Source organism: Salmo salar, unplaced genomic scaffold, assembly GCF_965601325.2.
Source record: "Salmo salar unplaced genomic scaffold, fSalSal1 ptg000335l, whole genome shotgun sequence".
Lineage (NCBI taxonomy): Eukaryota > Metazoa > Chordata > Actinopteri > Salmoniformes > Salmonidae > Salmo > Salmo salar.
Genome location: NW_027675353.1, coordinates 1,229,549 through 1,245,896, shown reverse-complemented (window position 1 = coordinate 1,245,896; position 16,348 = coordinate 1,229,549). Strand labels below are relative to the sequence as shown.

General features: G+C 36.6%; 1 protein-coding gene and 1 long non-coding RNA gene across 2 annotated transcripts in view; one reads left to right on the top strand and one right to left on the bottom strand.

Moving 5' to 3' along the window:
- Nucleotides 1-16,348, top strand: part of LOC145875753 (uncharacterized) — a 448,342-nt gene that overhangs the window by 48,767 nt on the left and 383,227 nt on the right. The window lies entirely within an intron of this gene.
- LOC145875765 (uncharacterized) lies at nucleotides 6,536-15,000 on the bottom strand. Its single transcript, XM_082971580.1, has 2 exons — nucleotides 14,101-15,000; nucleotides 6,536-7,768 (listed from the first exon to the last, which is right to left on the bottom strand). The coding sequence occupies exons 1-2, from the start codon at nucleotides 14,441-14,443 to the stop codon at nucleotides 6,882-6,884; spliced, it is 1,230 nt and encodes a 409-aa protein (XP_082827706.1). The 5' UTR covers nucleotides 14,444-15,000; the 3' UTR covers nucleotides 6,536-6,881.

Below are 16,348 nucleotides of genomic sequence, written 5' to 3'. Positions count from 1 at the left end.
TCGCTTGAATCACCTGCTTAATATGTTTGTGTTACTGTCGCAAATCAACTGCTTTATACTTAAAAAACACTTCAACCAGTAAAATGCTCTTTGGCTTTTCCATCAGCCTGACAATGAGGGTTTGTACACCAAGTGTTTAACAAATTGGCTCATAACTTCACCTAACAACAACATAGACCTACTGTAGGACCCATAACTTCACCTAACAATAACATAGACCTACTGTAGGACCCATAACTTCACCTAACAATAACATAGACCTACTGTAGGACCCATAACTTCCCCTAACAATAACATAGACCTACTGTAGGACCCATAGCTTCCCCTAACAACAACATAGACCTACTGTAGGACCCATAACTTCACCTAACAACAACACAGACCTACTGTAGGACCCATAACTTCACCTAACAACAACACAGACCTACTGTAGGACCCATAACTTCACCTAACAATAACATAGACCTACTGTAGGACCCATAGCTTCCCCTAACAACAACATAGACCTACTGTAGGACCCATAACTTCACCTAACAACAACATAGACCTACTGTAGGACCCATAACTTCACCTAACAATAACATAGACCTACTGTAGGACCCATAGCTTCCCCTAACAACAACATAGACCTACTGTAGGACCCATAACTTCACCTAACAACAACACAGACCTACTGTAGGACCCATAACTTCACCTAACAATAACATAGACCTACTGTAGGACCCATAGCTTCCCCTAACAACAACATAGACCTACTGTAGGACCCATAACTTCACCTAACAACAACATAGACCTACTGTAGGACCCATAACTTCACCTAACAATAACATAGACATACTGTAGGACCCATAACTTCACCTAACAATAACATAGACCTACTGTAGGACCCATAACTTCACCTCACAATAACATAGACCTACTGTAGGACCCATAACTTCACCTAACAATAACATAGACCTACTGTAGGACCCATAACTTCACCTAACAATAACATAGACCTACTGTAGGACCCATAAATTCACCTAACAATAACATAGACCTAGGACTATAAATCATTTAATATTTCAGGTGAAACATGGAAACTAAAATGTCTGTCATGACATTTCATAACCTGATCACCAGATAATTTTGTGAATAATCCCACTAGGCTACTCTGTAATGTGTTGTCATTCTAAATGTCCTGAATATAGGAAAATAGCTCTGTGTGTTGAACAATAGCCTATCCATCAAGGAACAGTTCTCTACACATTATGAGCGAAGTATCTCTGTGTCCAGACAGACTAACGAGACCCTACAGTACATCAACCAGACAATAGCACATTATAAACATGAATTTGTTAGGGATGTTGGATCCAATGTGCAGCACAGCATAACTGTCTTTACCAGAGTAATGAATGAAGAAGCACTTTGGTTGTTGTTGCATGTCGTGATGTTTGTCATGTGACTGTCATTCAGAAAATGATTTCCTGGATCAGCTGATGATAGTTGAACATGTGACTGTAACTAAACAGCTACAGTATTAAGTATTATGTGTAATTATTGAAGAACCGCATTAATGACAGTTTCCATTTGGGTGTTGTCAATAAAGTTAAGGTGACTCTCGGTTTTTACCATTGGATTTAGCAAACTCTGAAATTATTTAGTATTTCTGTGCCCATGAAAACTGTTTTCCCAGCGTAACACAAGGAGACACTAAATGTTACGTAGGTAGAGAGCATTTCAGAGATCTGAATACAAAAAACTGTCCTAACAGGACAATAACCTAAACCACAAGGCCAAATCTACACTGGAGGAGCTTACCAAGATGACATTGAATGTTCCTGAGTGGCCTAGTTACAGTTTGGACTTAAATCATCTTGAAAGTCTATGGCAAGACTTGAAAACGGCTTTCTAGCAATGATCAACAACCAACTTGACAGAACAGGAAGGATTTTAAAAAGAATAATGAATATTCACATGAATATTAGTCTCCTATTGGATGACATCACGACTTCCCATCAAGCCAACTCCTTGAAGGCCTTACTATGACATCACTCACTCCTTCTAGTTTGCAGTTGTTAAAAAAACACTATTTTGCTCAAAACATTTATTTGTTTCCCATTAGTGTGTTTATACTTTACTGTATTTATATCACTTTTCAATAGGAAAAGTTTTTAAAAAAAATCACTGTAGGACGTCATGAACAATTCCGACAGTACAGAAACATATTCAAGTGTAGAATGCCCTTTTAAAAATCACACATTAGTTCAACATCTGCAGAGTTTGTGTCCCTGTTTTATTAGATAGTACTCACTGTATTTACTGGTGTTAATCAGATCAATGTCCCTGTTTTATAAGATAGTACTCACTGTATTTACTGGTGTTAATCAGATCAATGTCCCTGTTTTATTAGATAGTACTCACTGTATTTACTGGTGTTAATCAGATCAATGTCCCTGTTTTATTAGATAGTACTCACTGTATTTACTGGTGTTAATCAGATCAATGTCCCTGTTTTATTAGATAGTACTCACTGTATTTACTGGTGTTAATCAGATCAATGTCCCTGTTTTATTAGATAGTACTCACTGTATTTACTGGTGTTAAATCAGATCAATGTCCCTGTTTTATTAGATAGTACTCACTGTATTTACTGGTGTTAATCAGATCAATGTCCCTGTTTTATTAGATAGTACTCACTGTATTTACTGGTGTTAATCAGATCAATGTCCCTGTTTTATTAGATAGTACTCACTGTATTTACTGGTGTTAATCAGATCAATGTCCCTGTTTTATTAGATAGTACTCACTGTATTTACTGGTGTTAATCAGATCAATGTCCCTGTTTTATTAGATAGTACTCACTGTATTTACTGGTGTTAATCAGATCAATGTCCCTGTTTTATAAGATAGTACTCACTGTATTTACTGGTGTTAATCAGATCAATGTCCCTGTTTTATTAGATAGTACTCACTGTATTTACTGGTGTTAATCAGTTCTCCAGTCTTCTCTTCTTCGTCCTCCTCTAATGTGACAGTAATCTCCCCCTCTTCATCCTTCATTCCAAAAACGTCTTCATCTTCTTTCACTTCATCCTCCACTCCAAAAACTGCATCTTCCTCCTCTTCTTTTACTGTAACATCCTCCTCCTCTTTCACTCTGAACGCTTCCTCTTCTTTCACTGAAACGTCTTTCTCTTCTTCTTTCACGCTAACAGCCTCACCCTCTACTTGTTTTTGTATTGAAACAGCCTCCTCTTCCTCCTCCTCTTTCACCAGAGCTTCTTTCTCCGTCCAGCAGGCCTCTTCTTTAACAGAAGAGTAGCTTAGTGAACTCATGGTCGGAGATAATAGCTAGTTAGCATTAGCGACTAGACTAGTGCTAACTTAACCAGCCAGCTAGCTGACTTACAACGTAAATATTACATAAAATGGAGTACTATGTTTAAATCACAGTGGCAATTAAACCACGAAATTGTCTAAAGAACTTGAATGTTCCGACTTTGTCGGCTAGCGAGCTACCGAGGTGGCTGCAGTTGTTGAAGAAGCGTTCCGTCCACTAGATTATACGTCACACTAGAAACATCGCCTGAAAGACACATATCGCCATCTGCTGTCTGGAGGGAGGAAACGCAGTTGAGGAGGGAAAACTATTTTTATTCTTCATTGAATTATAATATTATAAAGCAGTTTAGGGAAACGTTTTTTCCTCTCCATTAAATATGAATATTATATCAACACGTACAAAGAGCAACAAGTGTTGTTTGATTAGTTCAGATTTTTTTATGAGAATTTAAAACAAACTCTACATCTACTCCACATCTGTATTTCTGATTCAGTCAAATAACTACATATCAAAATAAGCACCTAGTTATTGATACCCTTGATAAAGATGAGAAAAAAATTACTGTATAAAATAAATAAATAAACTTTACCCACTACCAGGATATTTTAGCCCAAAACCTGGTTACCTCTCTGCTAGGAGGCTGAGACTTGGCCATAAGTGGATCTTCCAGCAAGACACATCAACATCAAAGAAGAAATGGTTAATTGAGCACAAAATCAACATTTTTAATGGCCATCTCAGTCTTCGGACTTGAACTCCATTGAAAACCTGTGGTTTGAATTGAACAGGGCAGTCCACAAGCGCAGACTAAATAAATCAAGGACATGGAGAGATTCTGTATGGAGGAATGGTCTAAGGTCCCACCCAATGTGTTCTCTAATCTCATAAAACATTTCAGTGTCATTATCCTCCCAAGGGGAGGGTGCTGGAGTATTGAAAACATGGGTGGCAATAATTCAGACCCCAACCTTTTGAGAATTACATTTTAAACTAAATCTCTTTCTCTGAGCAATTGTATTAGTATAAAATAATATAATTTCCTTTTTTTGTGTTGGTGTAACAATACATCATGTAGATGTATATAATGAACAGACTAGGTCTATACTGCTCCTACATGGTGTAACAATACATCATGTAGATGTATATAATGAACAGACTAGGTCTATACTGCTCCTACATGGTGTAACAATACATCATGTAGATGTATATAATGAACAGACTAGGTCTATACTGCTCCTACATGGTGTAACAATACATCATGTAGATGTATATAATGAACAGACTAGGTCTATACTGCTCCTACATGGTGTAACAATACATCATGTAGAAGTATATAATGAACAGACTAGGTTCTATCCTATTCTACTGTATCTTAGTCTATGTATTACTCATCACATATGTATATACTGTATTCTATCCTATTCTACTGTATCTCTCTATGCATTACTCATCTCATATGTATATACTGTATTCTATCCTATTCTACTGTATCTGTCTATGTATTACTCATCTCATATGTATATACTGTATTCTATCATATTCTACTGTATCTGTCTATGTATTACTCATCTCATATGTATATACTGTATTCTATCCTATTCTACTGTATCTGTCTATGTATTACTCATCTCATATGTATATACTGTATTCTATACTATTCTACTGTATTTTAGTCTATGCCACTCTGACATTGCTCGTCCAAATATTTATATATTCTTAATTCCATTCCTTTACTTTAGATGTGTGTATTTGTTGTGAAGTTGTTACATATTATTGCACTGTTGTCCTTGAGTGGTCCAGCCAGAGCCCGGACTTGAACCCGATCAAACATCTCTGGAGAGACCTGAAAATAGTTGTGCAGCGATGCTCCCCATCCAACCTGACAGAGCTTGAGAGGATCTGCAGAGAAGAATGGGAGAAACTCCCCAAATACAGTTGTGCCAAGCTTCTAGCGTCATACCCAAGAAGACTCAAGGCTGTAATCGCTGCCAAAGGTGTTTCAACAAAGTACTGAGTTAAGGGTCTGAACACTTATGTAAATGTAGGATTGGGCCGTTGTCATCAAACTTCCATGATTAGTAAGAATTAGGGTAGATTTATAGGACTATTGTTTTTATGATTCATACATACTTTCCTAACCCTAAAATGTACCTAAATAATCTACAAGATCAGAGTATTTTTAAATCTACCAGTTGGTGTTGAAACAGAGACGAATGATGACTTTCTTGAATTGATCCCTAGTTTCTGACTCCGTGTATTCTATTGAGTCCGTCAACAAAATTAGAATGAAAAGGTATTTAAAGGCACAACATTCTAATTAAAGGTATTACCGTATTTAAAAGAATGGCTTAAGATGAAATGTACTCTAAACCCTATTGAATGAAAACTCCATGACAAAATCTGTTGGCCAACAATTGTGAGGGTTTTCAGCCAGGTATCAACACATGCAGAGTGTGAGTAAGCAAGACATACATTCCTAAATGGGGATCGGCCCCAGTCTCCTGGTAAAACACCAGAACCCTCCCCCTACAGCATTTATGTTCATTTTGAGAAAGTAGCACTACAGTCTCCGGGTAAAAAACTACTTTTGGGTAAAAATAGACGCGACACCTGTCTATGAATTTGAGAGGTTACATTGATGCTCCAGATACTCAACTAGTCTAAAGCAGACCAGTTTTATTGCTTCTTTAATCATAACAACAGTTTTCAGCTGTGCTAACATAATTGCAAAAGGGTTTTCTAATGATCAATTAGCCTTTTAAAATGATAAACTTGGATTAGCTAACACAATGTGCCATTGGAACACAGGAGTGATGGTCACTGATAATGGGCCTCTGTACGCATATGTAGATATTCCATTAATAATCAGCCGTTTCCAGCTACAATAGTCATTTACAACATTAACAATGTCTACACTGTATTTCTGATCAATTTGATGTTATTTTAATGGACAAAAAATGGCTTTCTTTTTAAAAAAAAAGGTTATTTCTAAGTGACCCCAAACTGTTGAACGGTAGTGTACATCTACATCCTCCCATGTTGCTGAACCACTGATCAATAACTCCCTATTACAGGAAAAAACACTATTTCCATTGGTTGTTAGTACTGTACTGACCTCTCGTCCTCTGTCTCTCTCTTACTCTGCCTTGTGTATTTATCTTCAAAATATTCTTATAGTCCAAACATAGAACCAAATAGACTTCCCAAAAATAATATGGCATTTACTTTATTTCACATTTATTTAATCAGATATGTCAATTGAGAACCAATACGCATTTACAATGACAATCTGAATGAAGAAATACTAATATCAATCTATTTAATAATTAACATGTTTGAAATATCCCAATGATATAGTGAACAACATTTAGGGGTTTACACTTGCATTCAATCAATCTTAAGTTCATAATCAAATTTTTTTTTTTTACTCTTTTAATACGATTTTTTCGACATGATCATGTCTTGAGCTGGGAAAAACATGTAGACCTATTTTTCAGTATGATTTCATTCATACAATATTATTTAATGTAGAATGAACAAAAACACAATTTCTCAATCAAAAACATAAGTCAGAACACAGCCTCTCTATTCTCTCATGTGATTTCAGGTCCTCTGACTGGGAAAATGTCTTTTCACAATGAGAGCAGTGGTATGTCTTCTCCTCCTGTGTATTAGTATGTTGGAAAGGCTTTTCTCCTGTGTGTGTTCTCTCATGCTTTTTCAAGCTCCCTAACCGGGTAAAACTCTTTTCACATCGGGAACATTTGTAAGGCTTTTCTCCTGAGTGTATTCTCTCATGCGCTTTCAGGCTCCCTCGATGGGTAAAACTCTTTTCACAATTGGAACAGTGGTAAGGCTTTTCTCCTGTGTGTATTCTCTCATGCTCCTTCAGGCTCGCATACCAACTAAAATTCCTTCCACAGTGGGAACAGTGATAAGGCTTCTCTCCAGTGTGTCCCCTCTCATGTGGTTTCAGGCTCCCTAACTGAGTAAAACTCTTTACACAGTGGGAACAGTGGTACGGCTTCTCTCCAGAGTGTCTTCTCATATGTATTTTCAGGTTCCCTAACCCAGTAAATATCTTTCCACACTGAGAGCAGTGGTAGGTCTTCCTATCTTCTGTGTGTATTTCTTCATGTTGTTTCAGGTACCGTAACTGGGTAAACCTCTTTCCACACTGGGAACATTGGAAACTCTTTTCTCTTGTGTGTGTCCTCTCATGCTCTTTTAGGTTCCCTAACTTGGTAAAACTCTTTCCACAGTGGGAGCATTCGTAAGGGTTTTCTCCTGTATGCGTTCTCTCATGTACTTTCAGGTTCCTTAACCACTTAAAACTCTTTTCACACTGGGAACAGTGGTGTTGTCTCGCTGGTTTGGGCGTCTCTGGGTCTGGTTCCCTTGAAGGAGTCTCCCCGCTGTCAGAGTGAGAGTCTGGTCCCTCTCCTACCAAAGACAGAGTATTTAGTTCAATATTAAACAGAGAACTGAATTAAACCTCCATAAAATAAAACTGTCTTCCTGTGAGGCTAGATTCCTCAAAAACCTGAAGTCAGTTTTCAGAACATTACATAATTTAATAAAAACTTGGTGGCTGCCCTAATAATAATAATAATGTAGAACATAAAATCTAATCTTTCTCACATGTTTATAGGCTGAGCAGAGCTCTACAATAGGGAAAGGGGGATACCTAGTCAACTGAATGGATTCAACTGAAATGTGTGTCCCGTATTTAACCCAACCCCTCTGAATCAGAGAGGTGCGGGGGGCTGCCTTAATAGACATCCACGTCATCGGCAGCCAGGGAACAGTGGGTTAACTTCCTTGCTCAGGGGCAGAATGACAGCGTTTTTACCTTGTCAGCTCGGGGATTTGATCCAGCAACCTTTCGGTTACTGGCTCCTACCTGCCAGGCTACATAATGTCGTATTTTAGGCTGAGCAGAGCTCTATAATAATAGATAATGTCATGTTTATAGGCTGAGCAGAGCTGTATAATAATAGATCATGTTTATAGGCTGAGCAGAGCTGTATAATAATAGATAATGTCATGTCTATAGGCTGAGCAGAGCTCTATAATAATAAATAATGTCATGTTTACAGGCTGAGCACAGCTCTATAATAATAGATAATGTCATGTTTACAGGCTGATCAGAGCTCTATAATAATAGATAATGTTTATAGGCTGAGCAGAGCTCTATAATAATAGATCATGTTTATAGGCTGAACAGAGCTCTACAATAATAGATAATGCCATGTTTATAGGCTGATCAGAGCTCTATAATAATAGATAACGTCATGTTTATAGGCTGATCAGAGCTCTATAATAATAGATCATGTCATGTTTATAGGCTGAGCAGAGCTCTATAATAATAGATAATGTCATGTCTTCAGGCTGATCAGAGCTCTATAATAATAGATAATGTCATGTTTATAGGCTGAGCAGAGCTCTATAATAATAGATAATGTCATGTTTACAGGCTAATCAGAGCTCTATAATAATAGATAATGTCATGTTTACAGGCTGATCAGAGCTCTATAATAATAGATAATGTCATGTTTCCAGGCTGATCAGAGCTCTATAATAATAGATAATGTCATGTTTACAGGCTGATCAGAGCTCTATAATAATAGATAATGTCATGTTTATAGGCTGAACAGAGCTCTATAATAATAGATAATGTCATGTTTATAGGCTGAGCAGAGCTCTATAATAATAGATAATGTCATGTTTATAGGCTGAACAGAGCTCTATAATAATAGATAATGTCATGTTTATAGGCTGAGCAGAGCTCTATAATAATAGATCATGTCATGTTTACAGGCTGATCAGAGCTCTATAATAATAAATAATGTCATGTTTATAGGCTGAACAGAGCTCTATAATAATAGATCATGTTTATAGGCTGAGCAGAGCTCTATAATAATAGATCATGTTTATAGGCTGATCAGAGCTCTATAATAATAGATAATGTCATGTTTATAAGCTGAGCAGAGCTCTATAATAATAGATCATGTTTATAGGCTGATCAGAGCTCTATAATAATAGATCATGTTTATAGGCTGAGCAGAGCTCTATAATAATAGATAATGTCATGTTTATAGGCTGATCAGAGCTCTATAATAATAGATAATGTCATATTTACAGGCTGAGCAGAGCTCTATAATAATAGATAACGTCATGTTTATAGGCTGATCAGAGCTCTATAATAATAGATAATGTCATGTTTATAGGCTGATCAGAGCTCTATAATAATAGATAATGTCATGTTTATAGGCTGAGCAGAGCTCTATAATAATAGATCATGTCATGTTATAGGCTGATCAGAGCTCTATAATAATAGATAATGTCATGTTTATAGGCTGATCAGAGCTCTATAATAATAGATAATGTCATGTTTATAGGCTGATCAGAGCTCTTTAATAATAGATAATGTCATGTTTATAGGCTGATCAGAGCTCTATAATAATAGATAATGTCATGTTATAGGCTGAGCAGAACTCTATAATAATAGATAACGTCATGTTTATAGGCTGATCAGAGCTCTATAATAATAGATAATGTCATGTTTATAGGCTGATCAGAGCTCTATAATAATAGATAATGTCATGTTTATAGGCTGAGCAGAGCTCTATAATAATAGATCATGTCATGTTATAGGCTGATCAGAGCTCTATAATAATAGATAATGTCATGTTTATAGGCTGATCAGAGCTCTATAATAATAGATAATGTCATGTTATAGGCTGATCAGAGCTCTATAATAATAGATAATGTCATGTTATAGGCTGATCTGAGCTCTATAATAATAGATAATGTCATGTTATAGGCTGATCAGAGCTCTATAATAATAGATAATGTCATGTTATAGGCTGATCAGAGCTCTATAATAATAGATCATGTCATGTTATAGGCTGATCAGAGCTCTATAATAATAGATAATGTCATGTTATAGGCTGATCAGAGCTCTATAATAATAGATCATGTTTATAGGCTGATCAGAGCTCTATAATAATAGATAATGTCATGTTTATAGGCTGATCAGAGCTCTATAATAATAGATAATGTCATGTTATAGGCTGAACAGAGCTCTATAATAATAGATAATGTCATGTTTATAGGCTGAGCAGAGCTCTATAATAATAGATAATGTCATGTTATAGGCTGATCAGAGCTCTATAATAATAGATAATGTCATGTTTATAGGCTGATCAGAGCTCTATAATAATAGATAATGTCATGTTTACAGGCTGATCAGAGCTCTATAATAATAGATAATGTCATGTTATAGGCTGATCAGAGCTCTATAATAATAGATAATGTCATGTTTATAGGCTGATCAGAGCTCTATAATAATAGATAATGTCATGTTATAGGCTGATCAGAGCTCTATAATAATAGATAATGTCATGTTATAGGCTGATCAGAGCTCTATAATAATAGATAATGTCATGTTATAGGCTGATCAGAGCTCTATAATAATAGATAATGTCATGTTATAGGCTGATCAGAGCTCTATAATAATAGATAATGTCATGTTATAGGCTGATCAGAGCTCTATAATAATAGATAATGTCATGTTTACAGGCTGAACAGAGCTCTATAATAATAGATAATGTCATGTTATAGGCTGATCAGAGCTCTATAATAATAGATAATGTCATGTTTATAGGCTGATCAGAGCTCTATAATAATAGATAATGTCATGTTATAGGCTGATCAGAGCTCTATAATAATAGATAATGTCATGTTATAGGCTGATCAGAGCTCTATAATAATAGATAATGTCATGTTATAGGCTGATCAGAGCTCTATAATAATAGATCATGTTTATAGGCTGATCAGAGCTCTATAATAATAGATAATGTCATGTTATAGGCTGATCAGAGCTCTATAATAATAGATAATGTCATGTTATAGGCTGATCTGAGCTCTATAATAATAGATAATGTCATGTTATAGGCTGATCTGAGCTCTATAATAATAGATAATGTCATGTTTATAGGCTGATCAGAGCTCTATAATAATAGATAATGTCATGTTATAGGCTGATCAGAGCTCTATAATAATAGATAATGTCATGTTATAGGCTGATCAGAGCTCTATAATAATAGATAATGTCATGTTATAGGCTGATCAGAGCTCTATAATAATAGATAATGTCATGTTATAGGCTGATCAGAGCTCTATAATAATAGATAATGTCATGTTATAGGCTGATCAGAGCTCTATAATAATAGATAATGTCATGTTATAGGCTGATCAGAGCTCTATAATAATAGATAATGTCATGTTATAGGCTGATCAGAGCTCTATAATAATAGATAATGTCATGTTATAGGCTGATCAGAGCTCTATAATAATAGATAATGTCATGTTATAGGCTGATCAGAGCTCTATAATAATAGATAATGTCATGTTATAGGCTGATCAGAGCTCTATAATAATAGATAATGTCATGTTATAGGCTGATCAGAGCTCTATAATAATAGATAATGTCATGTTATAGGCTGAACAGAGCTCTATAATAATAGATAATGTCATGTTTATAGGCTGAGCAGAGCTCTATAATAATAGATAATGTCATGTTATAGGCTGATCAGAGCTCTATAATAATAGATAATGTCATGTTTATAGGCTGATCAGAGCTCTATAATAATAGATAATGTCATGTTTACAGGCTGATCAGAGCTCTATAATAATAGATAATGTCATGTTATAGGCTGATCAGAGCTCTATAATAATAGATAATGTCATGTTTATAGGCTGATCAGAGCTCTATAATAATAGATAATGTCATGTTATAGGCTGATCAGAGCTCTATAATAATAGATAATGTCATGTTATAGGCTGATCAGAGCTCTATAATAATAGATAATGTCATGTTATAGGCTGATCAGAGCTCTATAATAATAGATAATGTCATGTTATAGGCTGATCAGAGCTCTATAATAATAGATAATGTCATGTTATAGGCTGATCAGAGCTCTATAATAATAGATAATGTCATGTTTACAGGCTGAACAGAGCTCTATAATAATAGATAATGTCATGTTATAGGCTGATCAGAGCTCTATAATAATAGATAATGTCATGTTTATAGGCTGATCAGAGCTCTATAATAATAGATAATGTCATGTTATAGGCTGATCAGAGCTCTATAATAATAGATAATGTCATGTTATAGGCTGATCAGAGCTCTATAATAATAGATAATGTCATGTTATAGGCTGATCAGAGCTCTATAATAATAGATCATGTTTATAGGCTGATCAGAGCTCTATAATAATAGATAATGTCATGTTATAGGCTGATCAGAGCTCTATGATAATAGATAATGTCATGTTATAGGCTGATCTGAGCTCTATAATAATAGATAATGTCATGTTATAGGCTGATCTGAGCTCTATAATAATAGATAATGTCATGTTTATAGGCTGATCAGAGCTCTATAATAATAGATAATGTCATGTTATAGGCTGATCAGAGCTCTATAATAATAGATAATGTCATGTTATAGGCTGATCAGAGCTCTATAATAATAGATAATGTCATGTTATAGGCTGATCAGAGCTCTATAATAATAGATAATGTCATGTTATAGGCTGATCAGAGCTCTATAATAATAGATAATGTCATGTTATAGGCTGATCAGAGCTCTATAATAATAGATAATGTCATGTTATAGGCTGATCAGAGCTCTATAATAATAGATAATGTCATGTTATAGGCTGATCAGAGCTCTATAATAATAGATAATGTCATGTTATAGGCTGATCAGAGCTCTATAATAATAGATAATGTCATGTTATAGGCTGATCAGAGCTCTATAATAATAGATAATGTCATGTTATAGGCTGATCAGAGCTCTATAATAATAGATAATGTCATGTTATAGGCTGATCAGAGCTCTATAATAATAGATAATGTCATGTTATAGGCTGTAGTTGATCCAATGTAAATAACATTTTGTTGGTGTCCCACTTCATCTCTAAAGTAATAATTACCATATTTTCTAAATGATAATTCTTTAGTTCAGCCTTTCCTTGAAATGGTTATTTTATTTTATGTTTTTTTGTAGACTTACAAACGTTTGCTAATATGTTCAGTCACCCCAAAACGCTTGTCCTTTTGCTAATATGTTCAGTCTCCCCATAACACATGTCCATTTCATGTCAATAATGCATCTTATTTTATGTATTTCTCCAACATTATTTAGAAATCTGCTTTTTGTTGGTATACACACTCCACACAAGGCCTACAATAGACACACATCAAAAGTTTCATTTATAACTTGTTTGCCATTCTGTGAGACAATTAAGTTGTGATTTTGTGGTGGGAGGGACTCTGATGGTATACACATGTTACAGTTAAGCAATAAGACCAGAGGAAGTGTGGTATATGGCCAATATAGCACGGTTAAAGACTGTCCTTATGCACGACGCAACACAGAGTACCTGGATACAGCCCTTAGCCGTGGTATATTGGCCATCTATCACTGAGGTGTCTTATTGCTATTATAAACTGGTTACCAACGTAATCAGAACAGTAAAAATACATGTTGTCATACCCATGGTATACGGCCTGATATACCACGGCTGTCAGCCAATCAGCATTCAGGGATTTAAAATGTAGCTTCAACATTATATTATAACATAAATTCCTATAGTACAGAACAACATTTTCAAGTATAGAATTTCAGTAGCATGCTGCTTTAAAACAACACATTCGTTCAAAACCTTTGGAGAGTTAGAGCCCGTTTTTAAGACAGTACTTACTGATGGTAATCAGATCTCCTGACTCCTCTGTCAATATGACAGTTCTCTCTCCCTGTTTCCCCTCCTTCACTTCAAAAACTACATCCTCCTCTTTCACCTCTTCCTCTTCTTTTACTGTAACATCCTCCTCCTCTTTCACTCTGAACGTGTCTTCCTCTTCTTTCACTGAAACGTCTTTCTCTTCTTCTTTCACGGTAACAGCCTCACCCTCTACTTCTTGTTTTACTGTGACATCCTCCTCTTCCTTCTCCTCTTTCACGACAATGTTCAGCCCCAGAGCTTCTTTCTCCGTCCAGCAGACCTCCTCTTCTTTAACAGGAGGGGAGTAGTTTAGGGAGCTCATGTTCGGGGATGTTAGCTAGCTAGCTAGTTAGCATGAGCGACTAGTTTAGTGCTAGGCTAACTTATCAAGCCAGCTAGTTGACTAACAATGTACCTATAACATTTAAATGGGGGAAATTAACTAGATGTCAGAAGTATATTTAAAAAACAGAGGCAAATATGCACAGAAACAGTCTAAATGTTTCGGCTGTTGGCTACCGAGGTGGCTGACTAGATGTTGTTGAAGAAGTGTTCCGTCCACTAGATTATACGTCACGCTGCAGCATCGCCTGAAAGACGCACATCGCCGTCTGCTGACTGGAGGGAAACGCAGTTGTTGTTGCACACAAATGTATTTTTCATTCCTTTCATTAAATAATAATATTATATTGAGACGTTCAAAAAGAGCAGTGCATATTTTGAGTGAGAATTTAAAACATACTGTCCTTCACATCTGTATTTAAGGCAGTTTCATATTCATTCATTTAAAGAAACCCACTGGTCACACTGGTTGAATTATCTGTCAAAATAGGAACTCTGCAGCCTAGTTGAACAGTGATCTATGTTCTATTAACGCTGCTGGGAGCAAACTGGAGAGTAGCTAGAGGAAAACAAACCTAACGGCATCCCCAGTCCCTGGTATATCATCAGACTGTACAAACCTAACTACATCCCCAGTCCCTGGTATATCATCAGACTGTACAAACCTAACTACATCCCCAGTCCCTGGTATATCACCAGACTGTACAAACCTAACTGCATCCCCAGTCCCTGGTATATCACCAGACTGTACAAACCTAACTGCATCCCAGTCCCTGGTATATCACCAGACTGTACAAACCTAAGTGCATCCCCAGTCCCTGGTATATCACCAGACTGTACAAACCTAACTACATCCCCAGTCCCTGGTATATCACCAGACTGCATACAAACCTAACTGCATCCCCAGTCCCTGGTATATCACCAGACTGTACAAACCTAACTGCATCCCCAGACCCTGGTATATCACCAGACTGTACAAACTTAACTACATCCCCAGTCCCTGGTATATCATCAGACTGCATACAAACCTAACTGCATCCCCAGTCCCTGGTATATCATCAGACTGCATACAAACCTAACTGCATCCCCAGTCCCTGGTATATCACCAGACTGTACAAACCTAACTGCATCCCCAGTCCCTGGTATATCATCAGACTGTACAAACCTAACTACATCCCCAGGCCATGGTATATCACCAGACTGCATACAAACCTAACTGCATCCCCAGTCCCTGGTATATCATCAGACTGCATACAAACCTAACTGCATCCCCAGTCCCTGGTATATCACCAGACTGTACAAACCTAACTGCATCCCCAGTCCCTGGTATATCACCAGACTGTACAAACCTAACTGCATCCCCAGTCCCTGGTATATCATCAGACTGCATACAAACCTAACTGCATCCCCAGTCCCTGGTATATCATCAGACTGTATACAAACCTAACTGCATCCCCAGTCCCTGGTATATCACCAGACTGTACAAACCTAACTGCATCCCCAGTCCCTGGTATATCACCAGACTGTATACAAACCTAACTGCATCCCCAGTCCCTGGTATATCACCAGACTGTACAAACCTAACTACATCCCCAGTCCCTGGTATATCACCAGACTGTACAAACCTAACTACATCCCCAGTCCCTGGTATATCACCAGACTGTACAAACCTAACTGCATCCCCAGTCCCTGGTATATCATCAGACTGTATACAAACCTAACTGCATCCCCAGTCCCTGGTATATCACCAGACTGTACAAACCTAACTACATCCCCAGTCCCTGGTATATCACCAGACTGTACAAACCTAACTACATCCCCAGTCCCTGGTATATCACCAGACTGTACAAACCTAACTGCATCCCCAGTCCCTGGTATATCATCA

Excerpts from the sequence above, each read along its gene's own strand:
- LOC145875765 (XM_082971580.1), bottom strand. The coding sequence starts at position 14,443 with ATGAGCTCCCTAAACTACTCCCCTCCTGTTAAAGAAGAGGAGGTCTGC. Across the intron at positions 7,769-14,100 it reads AGGAGATCTGATTACCATCA|GAGAGGGACCAGACTCTCAC; the intron begins GTAAGTACTGTC and ends TGTCTTTGGTAG.